At 31.6% G+C, this 24,751-nt stretch overlaps 1 protein-coding gene across 1 annotated transcript; it reads left to right on the top strand.

The window, feature by feature from the left end:
• The first annotated feature begins 1,081 nt into the window (after window positions 1-1,081).
• LOC134264177 (fibronectin-like) lies at window positions 1,082-24,751 on the top strand. The gene is made up of 16 exons (XM_062746474.1): window positions 1,082-1,147; window positions 1,245-1,284; window positions 6,079-6,363; window positions 6,762-6,806; window positions 9,260-9,304; window positions 9,467-9,532; window positions 9,804-9,839; window positions 13,558-13,599; window positions 14,121-14,192; window positions 14,456-14,770; window positions 14,929-15,225; window positions 22,378-22,650; window positions 22,921-23,208; window positions 23,488-23,781; window positions 24,080-24,218; window positions 24,519-24,751. Exons 1-16 carry the CDS (start codon window positions 1,139-1,141, stop codon window positions 24,631-24,633), a joined length of 2,361 nt encoding a protein of 786 aa, XP_062602458.1. The 5' UTR covers window positions 1,082-1,138; the 3' UTR covers window positions 24,634-24,751.

Raw genomic sequence — 24,751 nt, 5'->3', positions numbered from 1 at the left:
TTCATTTAATTCATATTTGTAATAAAGAAAAAAAAATATCTCTTTAAAATTGTTAGTAGAAAATATTTTTGGAATTATCTCACACCTACATGTAAATATTCAAGAAATAGTTCCTTTAATATTGGGCCTTATAAGTTCTTAAATTTGTTTTATTAAAATAAAGTCATATATACTTGAAAGTGTTTATGTGTCATGGCTGACTCGCTAAACAAGTAAGCTGTGATATCGATGGATAAATTGATGATAAAGATCTTTCAATAACGTCATTAAAGTAAATATTACGTGTATTCTGTTGTTTTTATAATGACCTTTTTAGCAGACACAACTTATTTTTGGAACTCGTTTTTAAGAGGTGTTTCAAGCCATTACTAGGCATTATTTTTAAATTATAATTTTGACAACGGATTACTTCGTTCACATTATTGATATAAAGAACTCACAATGATTTTAAGTAGTCTAAAAGGGAACCTGTGTCTTTTTGGCACATTATAGTACGTCTGGTGTTGCAAGGAGTTTAGAGTTTTCTCCCTGTCTATAGCTTGCATTGCTTAAAGAATTATTAAAAATTTTCACAGTTCTTTTTTTTCTTTTTTTTCATATCTCATTTAAAATTGTTTGAATGTAGAGTAATGCCAGAATTATCAGCATTTTTTAATGTTGGCTGCATATTTTTAACTTCAAATTGTTTTTTTAAATATTGCAACATATGTGTATGTGTGTAAAACCCTCAGTTCTTTTGGCCTACCAGGATTGAGGTATAAATAGATCCGCCTCACTGAATTTTAGGACATTTTATGTGCTCTGATCAAACTTAAGTTGGGTATTTAACACTGTTTTATTAAGACAGTAGTGTAATAGATTATGACCAAATGATAACTTTGTTTAATCTGTCTCTTCTATTAATTACAAACTTTACAGTTGGTTAATGGATATTTAAATTACAACGGACAGGTTTTTGATTTGTATCTAGTGTAAACAAAAGACACACACCTATCGAATAGAAAAATTTGCATCGAAAATTATGTTTGAAAATGTAATAGAAATACAGTAGTACATCTGTTGATTTATATAGTGTATTAAGAATGGATAAATAACACAATTCTGGAAGAAAATTGTGTCAACTGACTCAGGTTTAAAAATGATGAGGGTATGTATTTGTTTATTTCATCAGACATTTTACTTAGTATCTTGAATCTATGATTTTAATTTTCGTTCTAGTAATTATTTCTGTGTATGTTCTCTAGAGAACCCAGGAAAGATCTAAAAGACACAGACGGAAAGCAGGTAAACATGACGACCACTATAATGTTTTTCTTCATTTTCAGTCTATTTACTAGTAAACAAAGTTCAGACTTTTTACTGTAAATATTTTTCTCTCTAGACATTTCAATTTTTTTCTATCGCAGTACTCACTTCCGTAATTGAGATATCTTTTTAAAAATAACTTTATTCACTTTTGCACTATGCATTTATACTTACACCCTTCCCCTTTTCCACTTTTGTCGTCAAGACTCCTCATTCTTACGCCCCCACCCTTGTGCCCAAATAATTTGCCAATAAGTACATATATGAATGCTTATCAATAAAAACAAACACTAGTGGGTTTTTTTGGACAAGCAATTTAAAAAAAACTTGAAATTTCTGTTTGATTCTCGTCGTTTCCCTCTCCTGAAGTCCTATTAAACACAGATGTTTATCTCACAGAACTTTCTGCAAGAATCAACATACTGTAAATCACTTAATTTTTGCGACACCTTGTTTTCGCGAGATAGTCATTGTCCCGTTTACAGCGAAACTAATTTTTAGCTAATCGTGGTTACTACATTATACAGTCCAATGAAATACTATTGTACGCGAGAATGAAATTTTTGAAAGCAATTTATCTCGCGTAATGCGCAATAGTCGAGTTTCCATATCACATCCTGTATCATCCCCAGATACCAATATCAGCAAGACGGCCGAAGGCCCCAGGGCTGATATTGGTCGAGGACTACTACAGGATGTGATGTGGAAAAGGGTATGTCTTATTATGTTTATTACGTATATGTACATAATAATAAAATACAGTACACATTAAGTTGAGAAGAAAATGTGTTTTTATTTGTCATTTAGATTATTCTTACATTCAAAAAGTTAAATTAGTGTTCAAATGAAGAGAATATGTACCCCAAAAATATGTGACTGTATGATCACAATGATCACTTTTTTTTAGATTTTAATTTTCTAGGGGCATGATATTGATCCGTATCAGCCCCGCAAAACCACATCAGCTGCAGGGCTGATACGGCTATTGTGACTTCAGGCATATCGCATATGCAAAATCCTGTATTTATTACTAAGTATATAATAAAGTTTTATACATGACAGCTTGTGGTGTCAAAAAGTGAGTCATAATAAATGTATAACATTAAAGCTACAGCATGTCATGTAAATTTAAAGGATCTGCGTTAATGTTTAATTATCGACTTATAATTTTAAAGTATAAGCATATAATGTCAAAGTATCAGCATTTGATAATACATTAACATATCATTTCATGTTAATATATCATCATTTATTACATACTTAGTAAGAAATACAGGATTTTTGCATATGCAATATGCCTGACGTCACAATAGCTGTATCAGCCCTGCAGGGCTGATATGTATCTGCGGGGCTGATACGAATCAATATCACACCCGTAGAAAACTAAACCTCAAAAACAGTATTTGTAATAATACACATATTTTAGGGGTACACTTTCTCTTAATTTTGACTTTTTGATTGTAAGGATCATCTAATTGACAAAAGATTGTTTCAAACTACGAATCGGACATATTTGAAATGGAAGTAGAAACATACCCAAACCAAGTGAGGCAATAAGTTATGTATATACATGTCAGAATTCCGTACATGATTATTTATTTTTATTTCAGGTTGATGTGTGTTGTATTTTATTACTAATTATGTAATAAACATAATAAAACATAGCATTTCTCATCACATCCTGTATCAGCCCTCGACCAATATCAGCCCTCGGAGCTCTAGCTAATATTGGTGTCTCGGGCTGATACAGGATGTGATATGGAAAAGGGTATGTATTTATTCTCTATATAATGTTAAAGTAACTGTATACAGTTATTCAGGGCAACATGCGTTTTGCCGGACCCAATAACCAACCTGTTTGCCTGAGGCTGTTAGGCCGAAGGCAGACAGTCTTGTTCGAGGGTCGACAAAGGTATTTTGCCCGAGAAAACAGTCAATAAATGTTTCGTTATACCATTTATTTCTTACAATTTTATTTTGATTTTTTTTAACATACATGTATCTCGTAATGTCACTTCTGGCTCGTCATTGTTAAACACTAACGCATGCAAATGTGATTAAGCTCCTCCCATTGTGTGACGTAAGCGACCTAAGTCTCATTGAAAGGTCCAGCATCTCACTCAGCGGTTTAACATCAATTTTTTTTAGGCCCGCACAGTAAACATTAGACATGTTTGATTTTTAGCTCTACTGGTCAGAGACCAGAAGAGCTTATGCGATAGTAATGCGTCCGGCGTCCGTCCGTCTGTCCGTCTGTCTGTCTGTCCGTCTGTCCGTCTGTCTGTAAACAATTTTTCAAAATGCTACCTCTCCTACAGTTTTGGTCTAATTTCAATATAACTTGGCACACAAGTAGACTACACTAAGATACATAATTCTGTGTATCGGTTTTTGAGTTCGATGAACGGTGTTGCCGTGGTTACTAAAAATAGAAATTTCTGTGTGAAATTCTTTCAAAATGCTACTCCTCCTACAGTTTTGGTCTGATTTCAGTATAACTTGGCACACAAGTAGACTACACTAAGATACATAATTCTGTATATCGGTTTTTGATTTCGATGAACGGTGTTGCCGTGGTTACTAAAAATAGAAATTTCTGTGAAATTCTTTCAAAATGCTACTCCTCCTACAGTTTTGGTCTGATTTCAGTATAACTTGGCACACAAGTAGACTACACTAAGATACATAATTCTGTGTATCGGTTTTTGAGTTCGATGAACGGTGTTGCCGTGGTTACTAAAAATAGAAATTTCTGTGTGAAATTCTTTCAAAATGCTACTCCTCCTACAGTTTTGATCTGATTTCAGTATAATTTGGCACACAAGTAGAATACACTAAGATACATAAATCTGTGTATCTGTTTTTGATTTACATGAACGGTGTTGCCGTGGTTACTAAAAATAGAAATATCTGTAAAATTGTTTCAAAATGCTACTCCTCCTACAGTTTTGGTCTGATTTCAATATAACTTGGCACACAAGTAGAATACACTAAGATACATAATTCTGTGTATCAAATTTTAATTTTGATGAACTGTGTTGCCGTGGTTACTAAAAATTGAAATGTCTGTAAAATTGTTTTAAAATGCTACTCCTCCTACAGTTTTGGTCTGATTTCAGTATAACTTGGCACACAAGTAGACTACACTAAGAACATAAAGAGACTTTATCAACGATCATTATTCTATATATTGCTGTTGTAAAGTTTCAAATCCCAGCTGCTTAAGTACTCTTCTCTTCCTTTGCTATAAGTTCAAACCAGTAGAGCTTCAGTCTCGACAGAGACTTCTGGTTTTTGCATAGATTTGTAAAGGAACACATTTTAAAAAGGTATAACAATATATAATGTCAAAGTATCCACTAAAAAAGATTAAATATTGACAAACTTGTATAATTTTTAAGTATCGACATAGAATATCAATTCAAGTTTCATCATATACTGTTGAATTATCAACATATAATGTTGTACTACATTTATCAGCATATAGAGATGGAATACAGTATTTACAGTATCAGAATATAATGTCAAAGTATCGACATATAATGATGAAATATCATCACATTAAGAGTGTTCCATAATAAAAGAAGTAAAAGTACAAATAAGAAAAAAAGAAGTAAATGCATGAAAATCACATCGTGTTAATCATAGAATCTAGATGCTAATGTGCACGTGGTAATAAATGTTTTAATAATCTTTCACAATAAATGTTATCATTTTTAATTTATTTTAAATTACGCTTTTAATATCTGGCGGTTATTATCCTTATTTTATATTAGTTTTTAAGTATGTTAATGAACGATCTTTATTTTAAAAAATTCTAATTTGTTTTCGACACACTTCTTCTTGTTTGTCTACTTACGTAATATGTGATAATTAGGATGCAGATGTCTGAACCTCTTGGTTTCAGGTTAGTGAAAAAAAGTACTGCTCAGAGAAAACAAAATTCTATTTTTTTTAAATCAAAGGACATTTACCTTTTCTTCACAAAAGAATTATATTCTGAAAATATTGGGAAAATGAGAGCATTAAAAAACATATTTTAACATATAATTTGAAAAGTTTGGAAACCTTTCTAAAATTCTAGAGAATGGAGAAACGTTTTTATGATACTTTAAATCCTAATTCACTATATCATGATGGTTATCTGAATTCAGGGAGTGATTTTACCATAATCATTTTCTTTTACGTGAAAAGGTGAAAGTTTATGTGTGCCATCAAATGCCTTGCTGTATAAGAAAAAAAAATCTAATTACATGTACTGGTAAACGGAAACTACAAGTACATGATCGCATTTGTTCTCGACAAATCAGAACCATCAGATCTGTATAAATTTAATTGATTGATTGTATGTTGTTTTACATCCCTTTCGAGAATTTTCACTCAAATAATAACGAAATGATATACTGACTCATAAACCTCCACCTCTTAACAATCTATATCCATTCAAATTTAGATTCTGAATAGCAAGTTCAGAGGGTTTGAATGAAATAAAATAATCAGTAAGCAAACTTCTAGTATCTTTTAATGATAAATACGATTAAAGCAGCATAAAAATGAAAATAACTTGGACCCTATTTTTAAAGTTTTTACCTTGACAGTGGGTGACTGTCTTTTCTGTATTGCATTAAGTCCTTCATCCATTTCTAATGAAATTAAAGGAAGCAAAAATTTATTGTACATAGAGAAAATGAAATAGTATTTTTTGTGTCTCATATTAAATTTCCTTGTTTTCTCTACTGCACTGTATCAGTCTATGAAATATTCTTTTTTCAGATGGTCTGGTAGAGGGTTTTGTACAACCAACAAAAATAAAAGCATTCCTAGGAGCAAACGACATTAAAATAACATGGCAACCTCCCCTGCATACCAAAAGAGGTACCATGATGTATCGAATAGAATGGCGGGAAAAAGCCAAACCAGCAGCTGAAACAAATAAGGCAGATACGAAAGGACATTCTTATGTAATCAAAAAGCTTATGCCAAATACAGAGTATGACGTCAGGTTACTAGCTTATGTGCCTGGGTCGTTACCAACCGAGGAAAAAAAGAAAACGGAAGGTAAAAGTATTTTTATATATGTATTTTTTTGCTCGAACAACTTCTTAAACAAGGCAATATATGAACGAGTAGTTTGATGATATAAGAATATCAACAATTTCGAATAAAGTCAATATTGATCAAAGCGACTGGTCATAAGCTGGTTGGACCAATCGACAGGGAATGCTTACTCCTCTATGGCACAAGATCCGACCTTAGATGTTTAAGGAGTCCGTGATTGCGTTTGTTCTTCTCCGAATTTATACTGTAGTACTAATTTTTTTAGGTAATTATTCACCGTTCATTATCTTCAAATATCATGTGCATATACATACAGTATAATTTTAAAAATTTAAAATCAATAATCAATAATCTACAAATATCCTCAGATGTAGAGTTTTATTTTGAATCCATTTTAGTTGCCAAAGATTTGGCTCAAGAACCAGGTCAAAAGATTCCTGCAGGTAATTATCTTCTCGTTTAATACATGTAATTACTTTTCTCATTATAATTCAGCTGTTTGTTTTATTATATCCTTGAGGAATAAGGCTGCAGAAAAAAGTAATTAGAGTTCAGTAAATACCCCGCTATATTTAAGTTTGGTACTTAATCATAAGACCTAAGTTCTTTAGAAAAGGAATGGCAAAATTACTCTTTTTTCTTAAATGATTTCAAAGATATGCATTTTTAAAAAAATATATTCCTAAAGGATTTTTTGGTCAGGAAAAGGACAGCTTGATGAAAAAGAAAATATTTTTAAAGAACAAAAACCAAGAATAATAATTGTTAGGCCATCATTTGAGCAGTCGCCCGGGGAAAACTAACTCTTCCTATGGCATTCCAGTGGACTTTTGGGTTTAACATGTTTAATTACTGTTTGTGCTTTCCATATTTTAGTACCCTTTAGTGAATCTAGAAATATGGTCTCCATAGATCTTTGATCTATCTATTTCACACTACAAAGTAATATGAAATATAAAGACTTGTTTATTTTACTTAATGTTAATTATAGGGATGGCAATCGATTGCAGAATTGCCAATCGGTTAACCGCAAAACGTTCCGACCGATTAACCGGTTAGTCGTATCAAGATATACATTTTGACATTTTCTTTTCATATACACAAAAAGGCTAAAAAGACGTTAGAAGTTACATTCTGTTTATTATTTTGATCGGGGAATTTTATGTACATAAGAGTGTAATTTATGTCAATTTTAATATACAAGAAAAAATAAAGAAATCAGACAGGGATAATTTTCCAACGCAGATGTTAAACAGGTCCAGCACAATACCCTGATGAAGGTATATAGCTTGATAAAGCTTTATCAAGGTATTACAAATACCTTGATCAAGGTATTTTTTGTAAAGAAAATACAAAAAAAAAATCTGAAAAAATTAAATTTAAAAGTTGAATTATGAGTTGTCGCCAGTGTGTTCACTCGTGCATGAAAAGTACTCGGGTATCAAAAGGACAGCATAAAAGAACCGTCTCCTCACAGGGCATGCTTTTATACTGATTTCTTTGTGTTTGAGTACTTTACTTGCATGAGTGAATGTACTGACAGCAACTCAGAACTCGAGTATTTACTTTTTTAGAGTTTTTTTTGTATTTTCATTATACCTTGATAAAGCTATATAGCTATTAATGCTGGACCTGTTAAAGAATATAATTCTGTGTTGTCACCATAATCAGAACTAGTTTATGTCTGAACTCTCACTTTATTTACAATTTACAGCGTTCTTTATAATAATATAATTTAAAGGGGCATGGACACAGTTTCAACTGATTTTTTTAACCAATTTTAATGATATAAATCTATAACTAAGGCAACTTCAATGATCAGCGAAAATTTGAACACCATTTGTTGATTTACAAAGGAGAAACAGAACTTAGAATTAACGTAAACAAGGCTCGTGTCTTGTTTTTGTTTACATATAGAAAATATCATGTTTATAACAGAAGGAGATTCAGCAAATCATGAGTTATTTATGAAAAAATCTGCTTTGAATGAACATATATTGGTATGTTTAACCTATGTAAACAAAAACATGGCACAGGCTTTGTTTACATAACAAAGTTTGGGAGCTCTAAATCTGTTTTGTATCTCGACAACTGAAATTCAAAATTTTGATGATCATTAGAAATACCTTACTTAAGTGTTTGTAAACAAAAAAACATGAAATGAAAATTTTTGACTGAAACTGTGTCCATGCCCATTTAATAGATAACGGCAAAATACAGACATACTATAATTAAAAGTGCTCAACGGTGATGTTTTTAATATCATTAAAAAGAACCCACAGGACTATCTGGGTACGGCATGATGTTACAAAAACAGTAATTAACACTTTACGAATTGACCAATTACCCTGCAATCTCAATCTGGAGACCTATGATTACCTCCAAATATTCTTAATTATAAGATGTGTAAAAACACTAAATAAAAATTCTATGCAGCGCTTTCCTTCCTAAAAATAAAAACAGAAGGGATTTTAAGGAAACTGCGCTCAAATTTACACATATTCAATTTTTTCCGACTAACCGATTACGGATTTTCTAACCGATTAGCATCGTTCCGACCGATTAATCGATTAACCGGTTACAAATTGCCATCCCTATTATAATTTGTTAATTCATTAAATATTATGTTCGATAAAAGTAATTCACAAATTGGTCACTTGGGGGAGAGGGTTAGCAAACTCGTATTAAAAGTTATATTTAGACAAAAATCAAACAATTTTACTGTTAACATTTGAAATTTAGTATTTCAAGACTTCTTTATGAACTCGATTAAGAAATCAATCGTCTGGCAAAATTCAGAGTCATTCACCATAAATGCATAGACCCTAGTAATCATACAGAAAATTCTATCTAGCGGTAGATGTTTTTGTAATTCTCTCCATCAAATATTTTGTAGGATCAAAAATTGCTCAAGCAGGAACAGACCTGGCTATTATGAAGGGTAATATGAGTTCTATATCTGCCTTTGTCTATTTTATAAAATAAAGAAACAAGCATACGTATTTAATAAATAAAAACTAAATAGTAAGCGCCGTGGTTGTATTTGACTTTCTTGCTTCTTTTTAACTGATCATTTATTGTTTACGTTTTTTTCTGATTTTAGCTAGGATTGAAGACGTGGATCAGATAATCAAAACGATGCCTAAACAGCCGGAACAAATCGAAGAAGGTATACTTTTTTCTGTAAACTATGAAATTAAACAGAGAGAAAGATCTAAATTGAAGCGAAAAGAGGGAGAAACCCTTTTAATTCATAGAAATGATTTCAATATCAATACTTTTTTATCCTTACTGCGTATACTATTATGATGTGCAGCGTACATAAATTCAGAATCATAATCTTTAATAATTCAATTCTAAAACAACAATTATTAAACACATAGTTTTTAAATAATCTCAATATATAATAATTTTTCACCTTCTAAAAAATATTATTGTAGATTCTGATAATGAGAGCACAGTTGCTGGCAAGCGGGGTAAGATGAAACTCAAGCTGTGTAATTTAGATGTATACCAATCATGTGTACAGTCGAAAATAAAATTTTGTTCATGTTTATCATTCTCTAGATCATTTTTATCATTTTATTCTTTTTTTGTTTGGTTGTGTGTTTCACCTTTTATAATTTTTTCCCATCACTATTTATGTAAATACAACACACTAACAAATAAAAGCCACAAACAAAGAAATTTAAAGAAAAAGAGAGATTAGAAAGGAAAATAAATTAAAAGGCAAACAGACTAGCAGTCAAAATAAAAAAAACGAGGAGTCAAATATCGAAATATATAAATATATAGATATGAAAATAAAACATAAACAATTAACAAATCAAAATGCTTTCTTGGCAATAAATGCATTGATTTCTTACATAAGTATCTTTTCATTTTTAACAAATCAAAATGCTTTCTTGGCAATAAATGCATTGATTTCTTACATAATTATCTTTTCATTTTTAACAAATCAAAATGCTTTCTTGGCAATAAATGCATTGATTTCTTACATAAATATCTTTTCATTTTTAACAAATCAAAATGCTTTCTTGACAATAAAAGCATTGATTTCTTACATAAGTATCTTCATTTTAAAAAAAATCAAAATGCTTTCTTAAGGAATAACTGTCTTATTTTTCGATTTCATGATGTGATCAATCGATTGGGTTGCGTGATAATTTGCATAAACGCCGAAGGCGTTTATGCATAAAATTATCACGCAAGCCAATCGATTGATCATCGTCATGAAATTGAAAAATCTGACAGTTATTCCTTATATTTACATTCTTTGATTCCGCCAATCCACGTGCTCCAAGCCCTGCTTCTGTCTAGCTGTTTGTTCCGCTCTGCACGTGGTTTTTAGCTCTACTGGTCAGAGACCAGAAGAGCTTATGCGATAGTAATGCGTCCGTCGTCCGTCTGTCTGTCTGTCTGTCTGTCTGTTGTCAATGTCTGTAAACAATTTTTCAAAATGCTACTCCTCCTACAGTTTTAGTCTGATTTCAATATAACTTGGCACAAAAGCAGACTACACTAAGATACATAATTCTGTGTGTCGGTTTTTGATTTCGATGAATGGTGTTGCCGTGGTTACTAAAAATAGAAATTTCTGTGAAATTCTTTCAAAATGCTACTCCTCCTACAGTTTTAGTCTGATTTCAATATAACTTGGCACACAAGTAGACTACACTAAGATACATAATTCTGTGTATCGGTTTTTGATTTCGATGAACGGTGTTGCCGTGGTTACTAAAAATAGAAATTTCTGTGAAATTCTTTCAAAATGCTACTCCTCCTACAGTTTTAGTCTGATTTCAATTTAACTTGGCACAAAAGCAGACTACACTAAGATACATAATTCTGTGTGTCGGTTTTTGATTTCGATGAACGGTGTTGCCGTGGTTACTAAAAATAGAAATGTCTGTGAAATTCTTTCAAAATGCTCCTCCTCCTACAGTTTTAGTCTGATTTCAATATAACTTGGCACACAAGTAGACTACACTAAGATACACAATTCTGTATATCGGTTTTTGATTTTGTTGAACGGTGTTGCCGTGGTTACTAAAAATAGAAATTTCTGTGAAATTCTTTCAAAATGCTACTCCTCCTACAGTTTTAGTCTGATTTCAATATAACTTGGCACAAAAGTAGACTACACTAAGATACACAATTCTGTGTATCGGTTTTTGATTTCGATGAACGGTGTTGCCGTGGTTACTAAAAATAGAAATTTCTGTGAAATTCTTTCAAAATGCTACTCCTCCAACAGTTTTAGTCTGATTTCAATATAACTTTGCACACAAGTAGACTACACTAAGATACACAATTCTGTGTATCGGTTTTTGATTTCGATGAACGGTGTTACCGTGGCTACTAAAAATAGAAATTTCTGTGAAATTCTTTCAAAATGCTACTCCTCCTACAGTTTTAGTCTGATTTCATTATAACTTGGCACACAAGTAGACTACACTAAGATACACAATTCTGTGTATCGGTTTTTGATTTTGTTGAACGGTGTTGCCGTGGTTACTAAAAATAGAAATTTCTGTGAAATTCTTTCAAAATGCTACTCCAAATACAATTTTAGTTTGATTATAATATAAATGTGGCATGCAAGTAGACTGCACTAAGAACATAAAGAGACTTAATCAAGGATCATTATTCTATTTATTGCTGTTGAAAAGTTTCAATTTCCAACTGCTTAAGTACTTTTCTCTTCCTTTGCTATAAGTACAAACCAGTAGAGCTTCAGTCTCGACAGAGACTTCTGGTTTTGGAACCGCGCCAATACATTGATGGGGAAATAAAGTACATTTGATCATACCTTGTTTTCTTTTTTCATTATGATTTTAACCAAGTGTATAGTTACTTTAAGTTTTTAAAGTAAGACACAATAAGTAGTTATAGTTACAATGTAGAATGTTGCGATTTTTTTGTTACAGCTTAATATACTCACCGTCAATAGAAATGCAACACCCTAATTTTAGGTTGAAAATTATATACAGGTTATAACTATGTACCAAAAAAGTTAGGACATCTTTTACTTTGCCAAATCAGTTATTTAACGGTTGAATGAATTTCTTTCCATTACCGGAAGTTGTTTTCTAGTTCTCTCAACAGAATTCAAAATTTTCCATTTTTAATAAAATTTTAACAATATTTTGAGTTTCCAAGGGTTTGAAACTGTTAATCATAAGTATTGTTCTGAAAGGCCGGGAAAAAAAATCCTTTTTTCTTTACCGGATGTGATGCCTATATTTCCTCAAAATGACTGATTTTCATTGCTAACGCTGGAAATTCTCAAATAAAGAAAAAAAGAGCTGCAGATGCAAATGTACAGTATATAACGACTCATCAGGCTCATGTGTTTCAATAGCATAAATGGCAGTTTCTTGACCGGAAGTCAAAAAGTTCTACACTATGCCAGGTTAGAGAAAGTTCGACCGCAATATCTGAAAAACATGTATTTAGAAATGCCCAAGAATATTAATTTCGCTCAGATTAAGACATAAATAAACTTAATGCATGGTAGAAATCGGGCTGCATTTGTTGTATATGGCGGACTAGTACGTTTTCATTAAATGGTCGATTTTTTAAGATTTAACGGGTATTTGTTTCTTTCTAAGGTCTAGAAATAACATTTAATGTTTAAATGGAGCATTAATTTTAGGTAAATTTACTTTTTACCTAAATATATTCATTTTTAATGTTATCATTAAACTTTAGAAGGTAACACATAACTCTTAAAACATCCCCCTCCTTGCTATCAGTCATTTTGAGGAAATATAGGCATCACATCCGGTAAAGAAAGAAGGATTTTTTTCCCGGCCTTTTAGTACAGTAATTATGACTAACAGTTTCAAAACCTTGGAAACCCAAAATATTGTTTAAATTTTATTAAAAATGGAAAATTTTGAATTCTTTTAAGAAGGCTAAAAAGCAACTTCCGGTAATGGAAAGAAATTCATTCAACCGTTAAATAACTGATTTGGCAAAGTAAAAGATGTCCTAACTTTTTTGTAGTTATAATCTGTATATAATTTTCATCCTAAAATTAGGGTGTTGCGTTTCTATTGACGGTGAGTATATAAAGAATCCTTAACTGGTTTGATCTTGTCGGATGTTTTCCAATTGTGATTGTAAATTCTACAGATTTTTCCCCTTGATTACTGCATTTGATTTCCTCACAGAACTATTTCCTTACAGATAAACCGCCAATACTTGTACATAAGAGAAAGGAACCTAAAAGTAAGAAACAACCCATTCTATTTAATGTTCCAATTGATCCCCGTTAAGGAGGCTGGGGGTCAACAAATTATCCATCACATTTAACTTAATTTTTATATATGATATCTTAAGCTGTCAACTATCATTTGGCAAAGAAAAATTCACACATTTTAGTTTTACAATTTGACCATTTTTTGTATCTTAATATGGAGCTGTTCTTCTAAAGGAGATCAATATAGTCTATAAATGTCCGAGACCCCCAGCCCTCTTAATGAAAATTTTAAAGGTAAAATTATTTAATTTCATCAATATAATTAACATTTTGAATTATCAATCTTTCAATATTAATGCATACTAATCTATGGGTTTTTTTATTTACCTTTTTCCTAAACAAGGTGATATTGGTATTTCATAACACATGTGGTCTTTCGGTATCCGGAAAAGATACCAAATTTAGTGTACACATATTTTTGTAATATTGTTTTTGATAATTGTGATAAATTTGTTTTTTAATTATATATTTGATTGGTCGTGTATTTTAGAAGTTGTGTTCATCATCCTTAATGATTTGTTCAAAAAGAGTAAACCGCTTCCTGTCCTGAAGAAAACTTTAGGTAACTGGCATTATTTAAGGTTATTTGACGATAAAACAATAATCTCTACATCCGGTTTCGAAGAAAACATTAAGTGAATGACTTATATTGATATTTAAAAATTATATCACCAAGTAATTCTTTTTTTAAAAAAATCTTTTTACGTTTTCAATAAAATGACATAGAACATTATTTATGAATCTCAATAAATGTGTAAATATTTTTGTTCATTTAATTTGGTACCTACTATAGGGAATCAAATATTATTCTTTAAAAATTTACAGCTAACCTGTTAAAATTGTTTGAGAGAGATATGATAGTTAAGGACGACCTTATAGTTAAAATTCACAATGGCGGAAAAGAGGATATTATTCAAGAACTACAGAAAATCACGTCAAGGAAGGATTTCATTAGCTACAGTATGTTTATGTGTTTTATCGCAACCCATGGTAATTTGGATGGGTTTAACACGAGTGATGAGTACATGGTTTCTTACCAAGACGTTTTCGGACTAGTTTCTCAAAAACACTGGAAAGATTTCTCGGACAAACCGAAGATTTTCTTTATAGATACTTGTCGAACACGTATGGACAAAAGAGGTATTACGTTTCCTTAAACCTAAAACGAAATTTATAAAATCATGACTGCATTTTTCAACCATGAAATAGATTTAATATTTTACCCTACAAAATAAGTTATCAAACAGATCATTTTTATTTATTCTAGTTCTATTCGGTGAATCTTTTCTTTTTTGTAGGACTTTATCCAAAATCACTGCAGATCGAGGAACTATCTACACATGAATTATCTGTAAAATGGCTTCCTCCAGAATTTTTTGAGCATTTTGAATTAAACTATTTGGTGAACCTTTACGAAATAGATGGCAACAAAATGTGGATTAAAAAGCGAGAGATAGTTTCCCAGGAACCTAGTTGCTACTTAAATGATCTCAATGCCATGACTACTTATAAAATAAGTGTTTGGCCAGTGTTGGCAAAGACACAGAAAAAGAAAGGCTGGCCAAACCATACAAAATATATCATTCGGGACGTGGGTGAGTTATCCATCATAAGTTGGGGAACATATTGTTTTTATATATGATCTTCCGTCTTAAGGAAGACCTTCTACTGATTTATTTCTAGTGATTCACTGTTTCTTCTTCTTCTTATTATTATTATTCTTATTTTTTTCCCCAAAATTTTGTGCACGCGATTTCTCGAAAACTATTCAGTGGTTTTTAATGAAACTTTCATTATATTATATGAAGTTGTGGCATGGATAGAAAAATTTTGAATACTCACCTTTGGTTCCAAGTTATTGACACTTTTCTGATTTTAAAATGCAATTTTGTTTTTTTCGAAAATGGTTTAAGATATTAACTGGAGACTTATAAGAGACAAAGATGATGACTTTTAGATATGACGAATCACCCATTCGTGTGTCGTTAAAGCGAAATTAAAAAGTCCGCATTTTCTAACTTTTTTGTTTTTCAATATTTTTCATTTATTTTTGGAATGATAATAGAGACCCTTCTTATAATGCTTACTGTATGATTTGTTTGAATATTGATAAATCCAAACTCTTGATATTAACAATTAAAAATCTGCCAAAATTGGCGGCCGTCTCTGGCAATTTCGCAATAGGGGTTTATGGAGGCACATTTGCTTGAAGGAAAGTTACATAGGGACAAATAAAATGTAAAGGAATACTTGGATTTTCAAAGTTACGTTGCAATTTGTGTCAAACTACGTTCTTCTTAAACGTCTTCTATAATTGGTTTTGGCTGGTTCTCAAAATAAAAAAAAGTGTTACTTGCTTACATACTATATGGAATTTGTAAAATGTGTTAAATATACTTTCTAATCGTCGAATTTTAGGCTACATAAACGGTTTTTTATTTCATTGAAGCTATCACACGTATTAAATAGAACATTTCAAAGAAAAGGCGCCAAGATTAACTCGTGGCGTTTGCGAGAAATTATGAATAGTGATTAGCCTTTTATAACAAAAGCACTGTTATACAGAGGTATATACAAAAAGATTTAGAGCAGAGGTCCCAATAGCGTAATATTTAGCGCGTTCGATTTTCATGCTGGCGATTTGGATTCAATCCCCCTTGAGTGCAATATTTTTTTTTTACATTTTCATCTCGACTTTACGTTTTTTTTTAACGGAATCGGACGGAAGACCTCTCGTTGCTCGCAACGAGATCGTATCTAGTTATAATTATTCTTTTTTTTCTTACTGATTTTGTGCATTTCGATTCTCGATTTCTCGAGAACGCCTCGACAGTTTTTCATGAAACTTTCAGCAATGATAGAAAACTATTTGAACTTCATGCGTTTTTTTTTATTTTGCCGTCGTCACTTCCGGTCGCGAGATATGGCCATTTTTCTGTTTTTAAAGTGTCATTTTGTCCGAGAGTGTTCTCGAAAACGGTTGGAGATTGGGTCCTGAAACTTTCAGGGATGATAGATTATGACTCCTAGATTTGAGAAGGATATATGGATTTTGTTTCCGTTGCGTCCGTCGTCCACCGGAAGTAGTTTAAAAATATGCAAAATTTTATTTTTTTCTTTTTTAAATGTTTCTTATGAAGACAAATAGAGTGTCTCATGTAATATTATGTCCAAAATTTTTTCCAAACCGGAAGTAGTCCAAAAAATGAGCATTTTTCAAATTATCAGGGATGATTCTTTCACACTCAGAAAGGAGTTATAGGTCATTTTAAGTACTTCCGGTCACACCGGAAGTGAATTATAAAGACCGGAAGTTGTTTGAAATTGATAGATTTCACTCTTAAATGTGTTCTCACGTATTTTGAATAATTGATCTGAACACTTTTTTTTCATTTAAAGTTGTTTTATAACCTTATCAAAAATCGAACGGAAGACCTACTCGTTGCTCGCAACGAGATCTCATCTAGTTATTATTATTTTTCTTCTTCTTCTTCTTCTTCTTCTTCCTGGGTACTTTTTTGTCCGGGAGTGATCTTGTAAACTGTTCATCCGAGGTAGGTAAAACCTTTTTAGGGTCAGTAGACATGTTATGTAGATTTGCGGAATCAAGGTCATTTTGCGCGCACGTGCTTGCAAGAGCGTGCACGTGCAACACGTGAAATGACCTATATAATAGATATAGCCGCAACTTTTCTATTTTTTGATGAAATACTTTGAAACTCATAATGTGAGGATATATTAGTAGTATAGACATGATGACATGGTCAAAATAGCAAGATCTCACGCGCATGCACGTGCGCTTCGCTCTGATTGGCTGATACTAAAGTATCAATATCTTTCTTGTTTTTTGACAAAATCATTTGAAATTTTAAACAAAGTCATACATTATGAAGATATACAGCCTGATATATAAGAATTATCATAAAAGCATGCGCATGCACATGTGCTGCAATTTGATTGGCTGAAACTTTAAATGCCTATAACTTTCTTGGTTCTCAACAGAACTGGATGAAATTTAGAATATGGATAGGTATAATGGATTACTACATTATGCTACTATCAGAATTGAATGCAAGGACACACGTGCATGCACGTGCAAGCACACAATACGCAAAATGACCAATATATTTGAAAAACGGTAACATTTATATTTTTATGATTTTTCTTATTGATTCTCACGATATAAAGAAATGTTAATGGTTTAGACAACATGCCATGATAATCTTGCACGTGCATGCACGTGCGTGCGCGTTCAGTGAGTTAAATGACATATAGTCGGTATCATTGTAGCTTTATTAATTCTTATATGAAATCCTTTGATACTGAGCATATTTTAAAAATGTCTTGCAGGAAAATGGCACAAAAAAGGGATTTGGGGAGCGTTTGGGGAACATCTGTAACGGTCCCCGTTACAATTAAAACTAGTTTTCTACATCTTTACCACCCACTGATATATTCAGTCTATTATTCACATTATTAACCATTTCGTTATCCATTGACTATCAAACTTGGTTAACATTTTTCCAAAGGATATCATTAAGCCAGCGAAAATCTGGAAATTCTATTATCTAGTAAACACAAATAATTTAATTTTGCAATGCGTCATTTGATTGGATAAAAAATTTAGTTCATATCGTTTAACCTGAGTTGCCTTCGTCACAATGACTCAAACTTATGCTGTATTTCGACCATAGGAGCTATCTTCAAAAGTTGTTCAAAGTCAACGATCACTAAGCCGGTAACCATGGTGATTTACAAAAGACACACTGCCAAGCAATATATGTACAAAAATATACAAGCCATGCCTCTTACAGTTTTCGAGATATACATGTAAGGTGTGAAAGTTAGGCATACATGCAAACATACATACATACAAACAAACAGATATACAGACAAATTGGCAGACGCTGGTTAAAGTGATCACAAAGAATCGCTTTGCTGTGTAGTAAACATGTTCAGATATAATTTGATTATTGTATTTTCTCCTTCAATACGGCATTTTCAAGGGTAAACTTTCAAACAGTTGTGGTTGCCTTATTTCATTACAAATCATTGTCAAGGCAAGTAGAATAAATTGTTTGTGCAAATCAAATCAAATATATGGTATCTTTTGTTTTGCCTTATGCAATCATTTCTTTCAAGGAAAATGCATGCATTTAATTCAGTAAATATGTTTACGTTTTCAACTAAGAGCAAATGCAAGGTGAATGCGCTTACATGTATGCCTCAGACTCTACTCAAACAATATTGGTTTTCATTTTTTATTTTGCACAAAACTTTTTTGTTGTGAGTTCTTCTTTCCAACACTGTCCGGACGTTTTAATTAAATGTAATTAGATGTAAGATGCTATATTTGATATGTTGGATCGTAATGGGAACTCCTGCTTCAAAGAATTTACTGCATGTTGCAATTAAAATATTTACATTGAGTTTTATCAGCAATATTGCGGTGGACTTACGATATATGTAAGTCTAGACTTTTTACCTTTTTATCACCAACGACTGTACGCTTGTCCTCTTATTTATCTACAAATGAAGCTTACTTGTTTGAAAAGTCTATGGAAGGTCATTTACTCTACGTGCGTCAATGTTTTCCTTTAAAAACACATTTTTCAATACACTTATATTATACCCTCAATATATAAGTCCAAATTTTATTAATAATCACTAAACAAATAAAAAAAAAAACTCAACAACCTTGAAGTGCTTATCCATAGGAGCCAGCAGCAACTACACGTATATACAACAACTTTTATTATACAAAACTGATTTTGCAGCTTAAGACAATGCACTTCTGGGTTATTACTCACATGGTCTGCGTGTATGATCATTGTTTTGATTGTTTGATCGTTCAACTGTTTGGTAAATCGTAAACATATTTCCTGTATGTAAACATTTCTTGTCCATCTTCCTCTATAATTTGATTGTGTAGGTTATATAATGTGATATCAATAATTTCCGTTGGGGGATTAATATTTTGTTATTTTCATTGCATGAATAGACCTAGGAATTCATGTCCCCCACGAAGAGTTAAAATTCTATTTTAACAGGTACATTGTATGTCTATTCCTCAACAACAAAGTCCAATTCCCCCGAACCTGTATGTTTTTCTCAAACCACAAAAACTTGATCAAAAGAAAATAAATAATTTTTACAACAGTTTGACCGTTTGCCGCCAGACGTGATTAAGGTGTATGGTAACCTTTGATTTTAAGGGGAGACAGGACACATGTCACATGACTAAAAAGACATATTACGTCATAATCGGTGATGATATACAAATTAAACGTTGTTAAAATCAACAGTTCTTGTGTAATTTTATTCTAAATACTAAAATTGTTTTTAAACATTTAATTTTAGAAATTATAATTAATAAAATTTTTAAAGATCTTGCCATCTTTTAGATATTGTGAAGTTGCCCAATCCAAACATTTGTTTCTCTTTACCCTGCAGTCTGACGTTAGTGACTTCATAGACGTAGTTTTTGAATTCTCAGTGCAGCGAGATCAAGTACACACACCCGTCATGATCAGTTTTATTTCATCATAAACAGGTCACAGTCAATGTATCGGGATAAATTTCTGAAGCAGATTTTTTTATTTAATATTTTTTTGAGTTTAGTAGCAGAGATTCTCTCTTTTTAGATAATTTTGAATGTTTATGTTTTCGTGTGACGTCACAATTGATTTACCGCACTCGGAAAATACGTTGTTTTTATGCTTACGTCTAATTCAACGATGTCCTGTGCGATATTGAGGTAAGCTTCAATATTTAAAATAAATAATTACGATGAAGGACTGACATTCCATCGTAAATTTAGAAATATTTATTGACAGAATTTTTTCCAAATGAAGTTTTTGTCGTTGAAGCTGCCTTGAAAAATGCAGAAATTTTCCCACCCAAATACTATATAAAATTAAAACAATTGCTTTCAGATAATTTAAACACTATGAATATTCTGAAATATTTGATTATATAGTGTTATCTATCATATTTATCGTTTGTGCGTGAAAATTCGCATTATGGACTCCGTTATAGGCCCGTAAACATGAAGTTTCCAAACTTCTTACAAACTCTAAACAGGGTGGTATTTTGTGGGGCGATAACCTCTAAATAAGTCAAGAAATCCCATGACAAGACCGTTTTAAAATGTTAAGTACGTATTAAATTAGTAATATAAAAAATACGCAAAAAATTTACTGACAGGAATTTTTTCAGCGAAAGGTCCTGTTCCTCTTTAAATCGTACATGTATTTGATTTAAAACATTTGAAACAATATGAGTGAAAGGTGAGAGAATATTATTCTTTTTTAGAACGGTTGTCTAGTGCCACAATGACAGTAGAAATGTTCAAAACCTACAAATACATTATTAGAAAAATGAGACAGACTTCTTAAGCTTTTCAACCGTTTATTCACTTATTCAAAACTATATAGAAAAATAATTACGTTCTGATGAAATTAGCTTTTTGTTCGTGTGGTTTTTCATTAAAACTATATATCTTTTGTTTGTTAGTAAAGGTTATGCAGATTTTTCATGTGACAAACATTAACCCACTGTTCTTACTTATAATATATGCTATGGTCTTTCCCATTAGTTAATATATGATCTTAATTATCCAAATGTTTTTCATATTAGTTATATAACCTAAGATTAAATCTTTACAAGAAAAGCATTGAAATGATCCATGATTCATGAACAAACAAACATTATATTAAAATGAAAATACTCTACACAACTAAATATAACAAGTTCTTTATCTACGAGGGTTGATCCAAAAGTAATGTCACAACTTAAATAAAATTGATAAAAGTCGACATAAAAAAAAACAAAATTTTATATGATAAAAGCTATACCGCATATTTATTTCTAATCAGATATAAAAAAAATTCAAATTTACATGATTTTATCTTTCCAAAATATCAGTTTATATACAATGTGCGTTCAAACATATTTACATTAGCAAATGTTTGCCTTTATATAACACTATTGGAACAAGATGTTTTTATTTCTCTGTAAAACACGTTCGTCATGTGACCATAAATTGATTGTTTAGTCATAAGCGATCTACGTAATTTCATAGTGACGTCATAAGTGATCCACTTGTTCAACACATTCAATTTATACCGGTACCGTTGAAATTCGAAACAATCCTTTATGGATCGATTTAAAACTTTAGTATCTTATTATTTGTAATAAATCAATCACAAATGTAAATATAAGTAATAAGGTATCATTTTTTCGGGCTTTATAGGATTTGATTACGTGACCAACCTGTTTTACATCCCAATAAAACTCAAAAAATTATACCTTATTTAAATACATTTGGTAATATGGCACCAAATATAAAAATATATATATATACACTGTGATATTACTTTTGGATCAACCCTCGTAGATATGTTAAAATCAATGCAGATTGTATGGATATTACGGTTTACAAGTCATTTGATTTAAAATCGAATCCTTTAAAGAGCAATATCACCTTCTAAAACAGGTAGCTTTCAATGCAAGTTGATTATGCTTTGCTCTTCAAAAAAAAGACAAAAATCTGGGACTTTGCAGTCCTTCTTTTATTTCAAATTAATTTTTTTCAGAATATTTGATTAAAAAAAAGATTACTGATTTTTCTTAACTATAGAGCTTGTTCTCAGTAACAAGAAAGTACTACCTTAGGATCAGATACCTTCATATATTGAAAAAAATTTCAAAAAGACTAAAATAATGTTTTTTGATAAAACTTACAGAAGAAAGAAGGGAAATTCAGACGGTGGCATCATCTCCTCATTCTGTGACCATATCCTGGTGGTTGGATGACGAAGTACAGGATCAAAGATTTACAGCTAAATGCAGGAAGAAAACTGGAGGAGACGAAATTTCCGAAGAGCTAGATACCGTGCCCGGGAACCAACAGACACATATGATTGACTACCTCAGTAGCAATACTGCCTACCTCATAGGAATATATATCGGATCGGTGGTTTATCTCCCAGAAGTCGAAATTAGAACAAGGGCCAAATGTAAGTATTGTTACCAGTGTTTTATCACTTTCTTACATGTGCACTTATTATTTTGGTTGGGAAAAAATTATAATATGATTCTGATTTAAAATTTTCAACATCTGTAACTACAACCAGTGAATTTTCTACTTACACAATAATCTTTTTTCATATGTTAGAAAATGCAGTAGAGTGCATCTAAACGATGAAGTTTTCCATTTACATCTTCTTTTATTTCAATATAATTTACTTTGTTACGTAAGACATGCATCTTATTTTATTCAATTTCAGTGCAGCCACAAAACCTGAGGTTTGAAAAGGTGCAATCATTTGAAATTGTTGTTTCCTGGGAGCCACCGCTCCAAGAATATCATGGAATATCCCATTACTTAGTGGAATATAGATCGAAATTTATCATTGACTTCGTGGAAGTTCCTGTCAAACAAATATCACTTAAGTATGAATGTAAGCTAACGGAAATGGAACCAGATGTGTTGTACAAAGTACGAGTTTTTGCTGAAAAAAACAAAGAAAAAGGCGACCCGACGGATTTTATTCAGTGCCGAACTCCAAAAGTTGGTAAGTGAATCAAATTAAGGAATAGAGATTAGCTTTACTCTTTTTCTCAATTAGGATCAAATACCACTCTTAGATATCTCAGAATTTTAAAACGGCACTAAAGCTCATTGAGGTGTTTTCAATTTCATAAAGACTTCTGTTACGTGGATATTCCAATTTTTTTCTTGTTTAACTATCTCTAATAAAAGAATAAAGAATCTAGATATTTCTGCTTCATTTACAAGGCAAAATTGTCTTGAAATGAATTTGTGTACAATTTTTGATACTTATCAAATTTAGGTCCAGTGGATTTAGAAATAAAATCGGACACTACATCGATATCAATATTATGGAACGATGCCGTGCTTCCAAATTCAAAATCTACAATAACATACAGACTTTCGTTACGATATGAGGGCCTTCTCATAACTAATGGATCTGTAATTCAGTCCAAAAAGAATGACCCGGTTCACAAGTATAGCTGTAAGTTCTCAGATCTGTGGACCGGGACACAGTACAAGCTAACAATTCTCACAGTCTCAGACGAACACGTTTGGGATCCACCGATCGTTATGGATGTTAAAACAAAAAAAGGTAAAAATGTATATTACAAATACAGGTATATCAAATATAATGTTAGGTTGATTTAAAAAGAAATATAATCATAAATATTTAAGGACAATTCTCTGTAAGCTGTGGAACATTTTAGGCATAAGTGATCAGTTATTTTCTTAAAACGCCATTTATAACCAGGCCTTTTTCTTTAATAAATTTTGTCAAGTCTATTGACACCAAAACACAAAACACGTTTTACTTTACAATTATATTTCTCATAAATGCTTTTTAGAAAATTAATCTCTTGTTCAATCTTTAATATTGTTAACGTAATCAGATAGAAACAGAACAAGCCTAGAACCCAGGGACAGTAACTTCTGCATTGTGTACAGCGAATCATTGACCGGAACAGCCAAGGGGACGGACGGCTGGTTTATGAATTCTGTGATAAAGAATATCAGGAACAGATACTTGAAGTAAGATTAACAAGATACAAAATAACGAGGTCTCGTGATAACAAAAATGTTTAAAACTACAAAAAAAATTTAAAAAATAGAAAAAAAAGTCCGCAGAACTTTTTTTTCCACATGTAAGGCTTTTTGAATTTGATTTTTATAAAAGTAAAGCAACAATCTGAGCCATACACCTATAATTTTAACTAATCTTACACGCGCTCACACTTTCAAAAGAAATCAATCTCATGTTGTTTTAATCTCTTAAGCACTCACATTTTTCAGAGAAGTGAGTCCTTGCTCTACTTCTTTTGTTTTTCACAGGCACAACCTGGATGATATAATAGGTTTCATTCTGGAGGATATTCCGAGGCGACAGAAGAAAAAACTCAGAGACCCCATTGTTATATCTACTGTCAAATCCAGCATCACGATCTAGAAATAACACGAAATTCAATGACGTTTTTGTAATCACTATTTAAACCATGCAGTATTGCTATTTTATTTCAGTCTGAATTTTCTTTGTAATTTTTGAAGTTTTTCTCATTTTTGCACTG

The sequence above is a fragment of the Saccostrea cucullata genome, unplaced genomic scaffold (genome assembly GCF_032062105.1).
Source record: "Saccostrea cucullata isolate Sc308-1 unplaced genomic scaffold, CSIRO_AGI_Scuc_v1 ctg4407, whole genome shotgun sequence".
NCBI lineage: Eukaryota > Metazoa > Mollusca > Bivalvia > Ostreida > Ostreidae > Saccostrea > Saccostrea cuccullata.
The sequence above is the reverse complement of the archived record's forward strand: the minus strand, read 5'-3'. Positions and strand labels throughout refer to the sequence as shown.

Bases quoted from the DNA above. Each gene is read 5' to 3' on its own strand.
- LOC134264177 (XM_062746474.1), top strand. The intron at 9,305-9,466 runs GTAATATGAGTT...TTCTGATTTTAG, and splicing joins AGACCTGGCTATTATGAAGG to CTAGGATTGAAGACGTGGAT. The intron at 23,782-24,079 runs GTAAAAATGTAT...TAACGTAATCAG, and splicing joins GGATGTTAAAACAAAAAAAG to ATAGAAACAGAACAAGCCTA.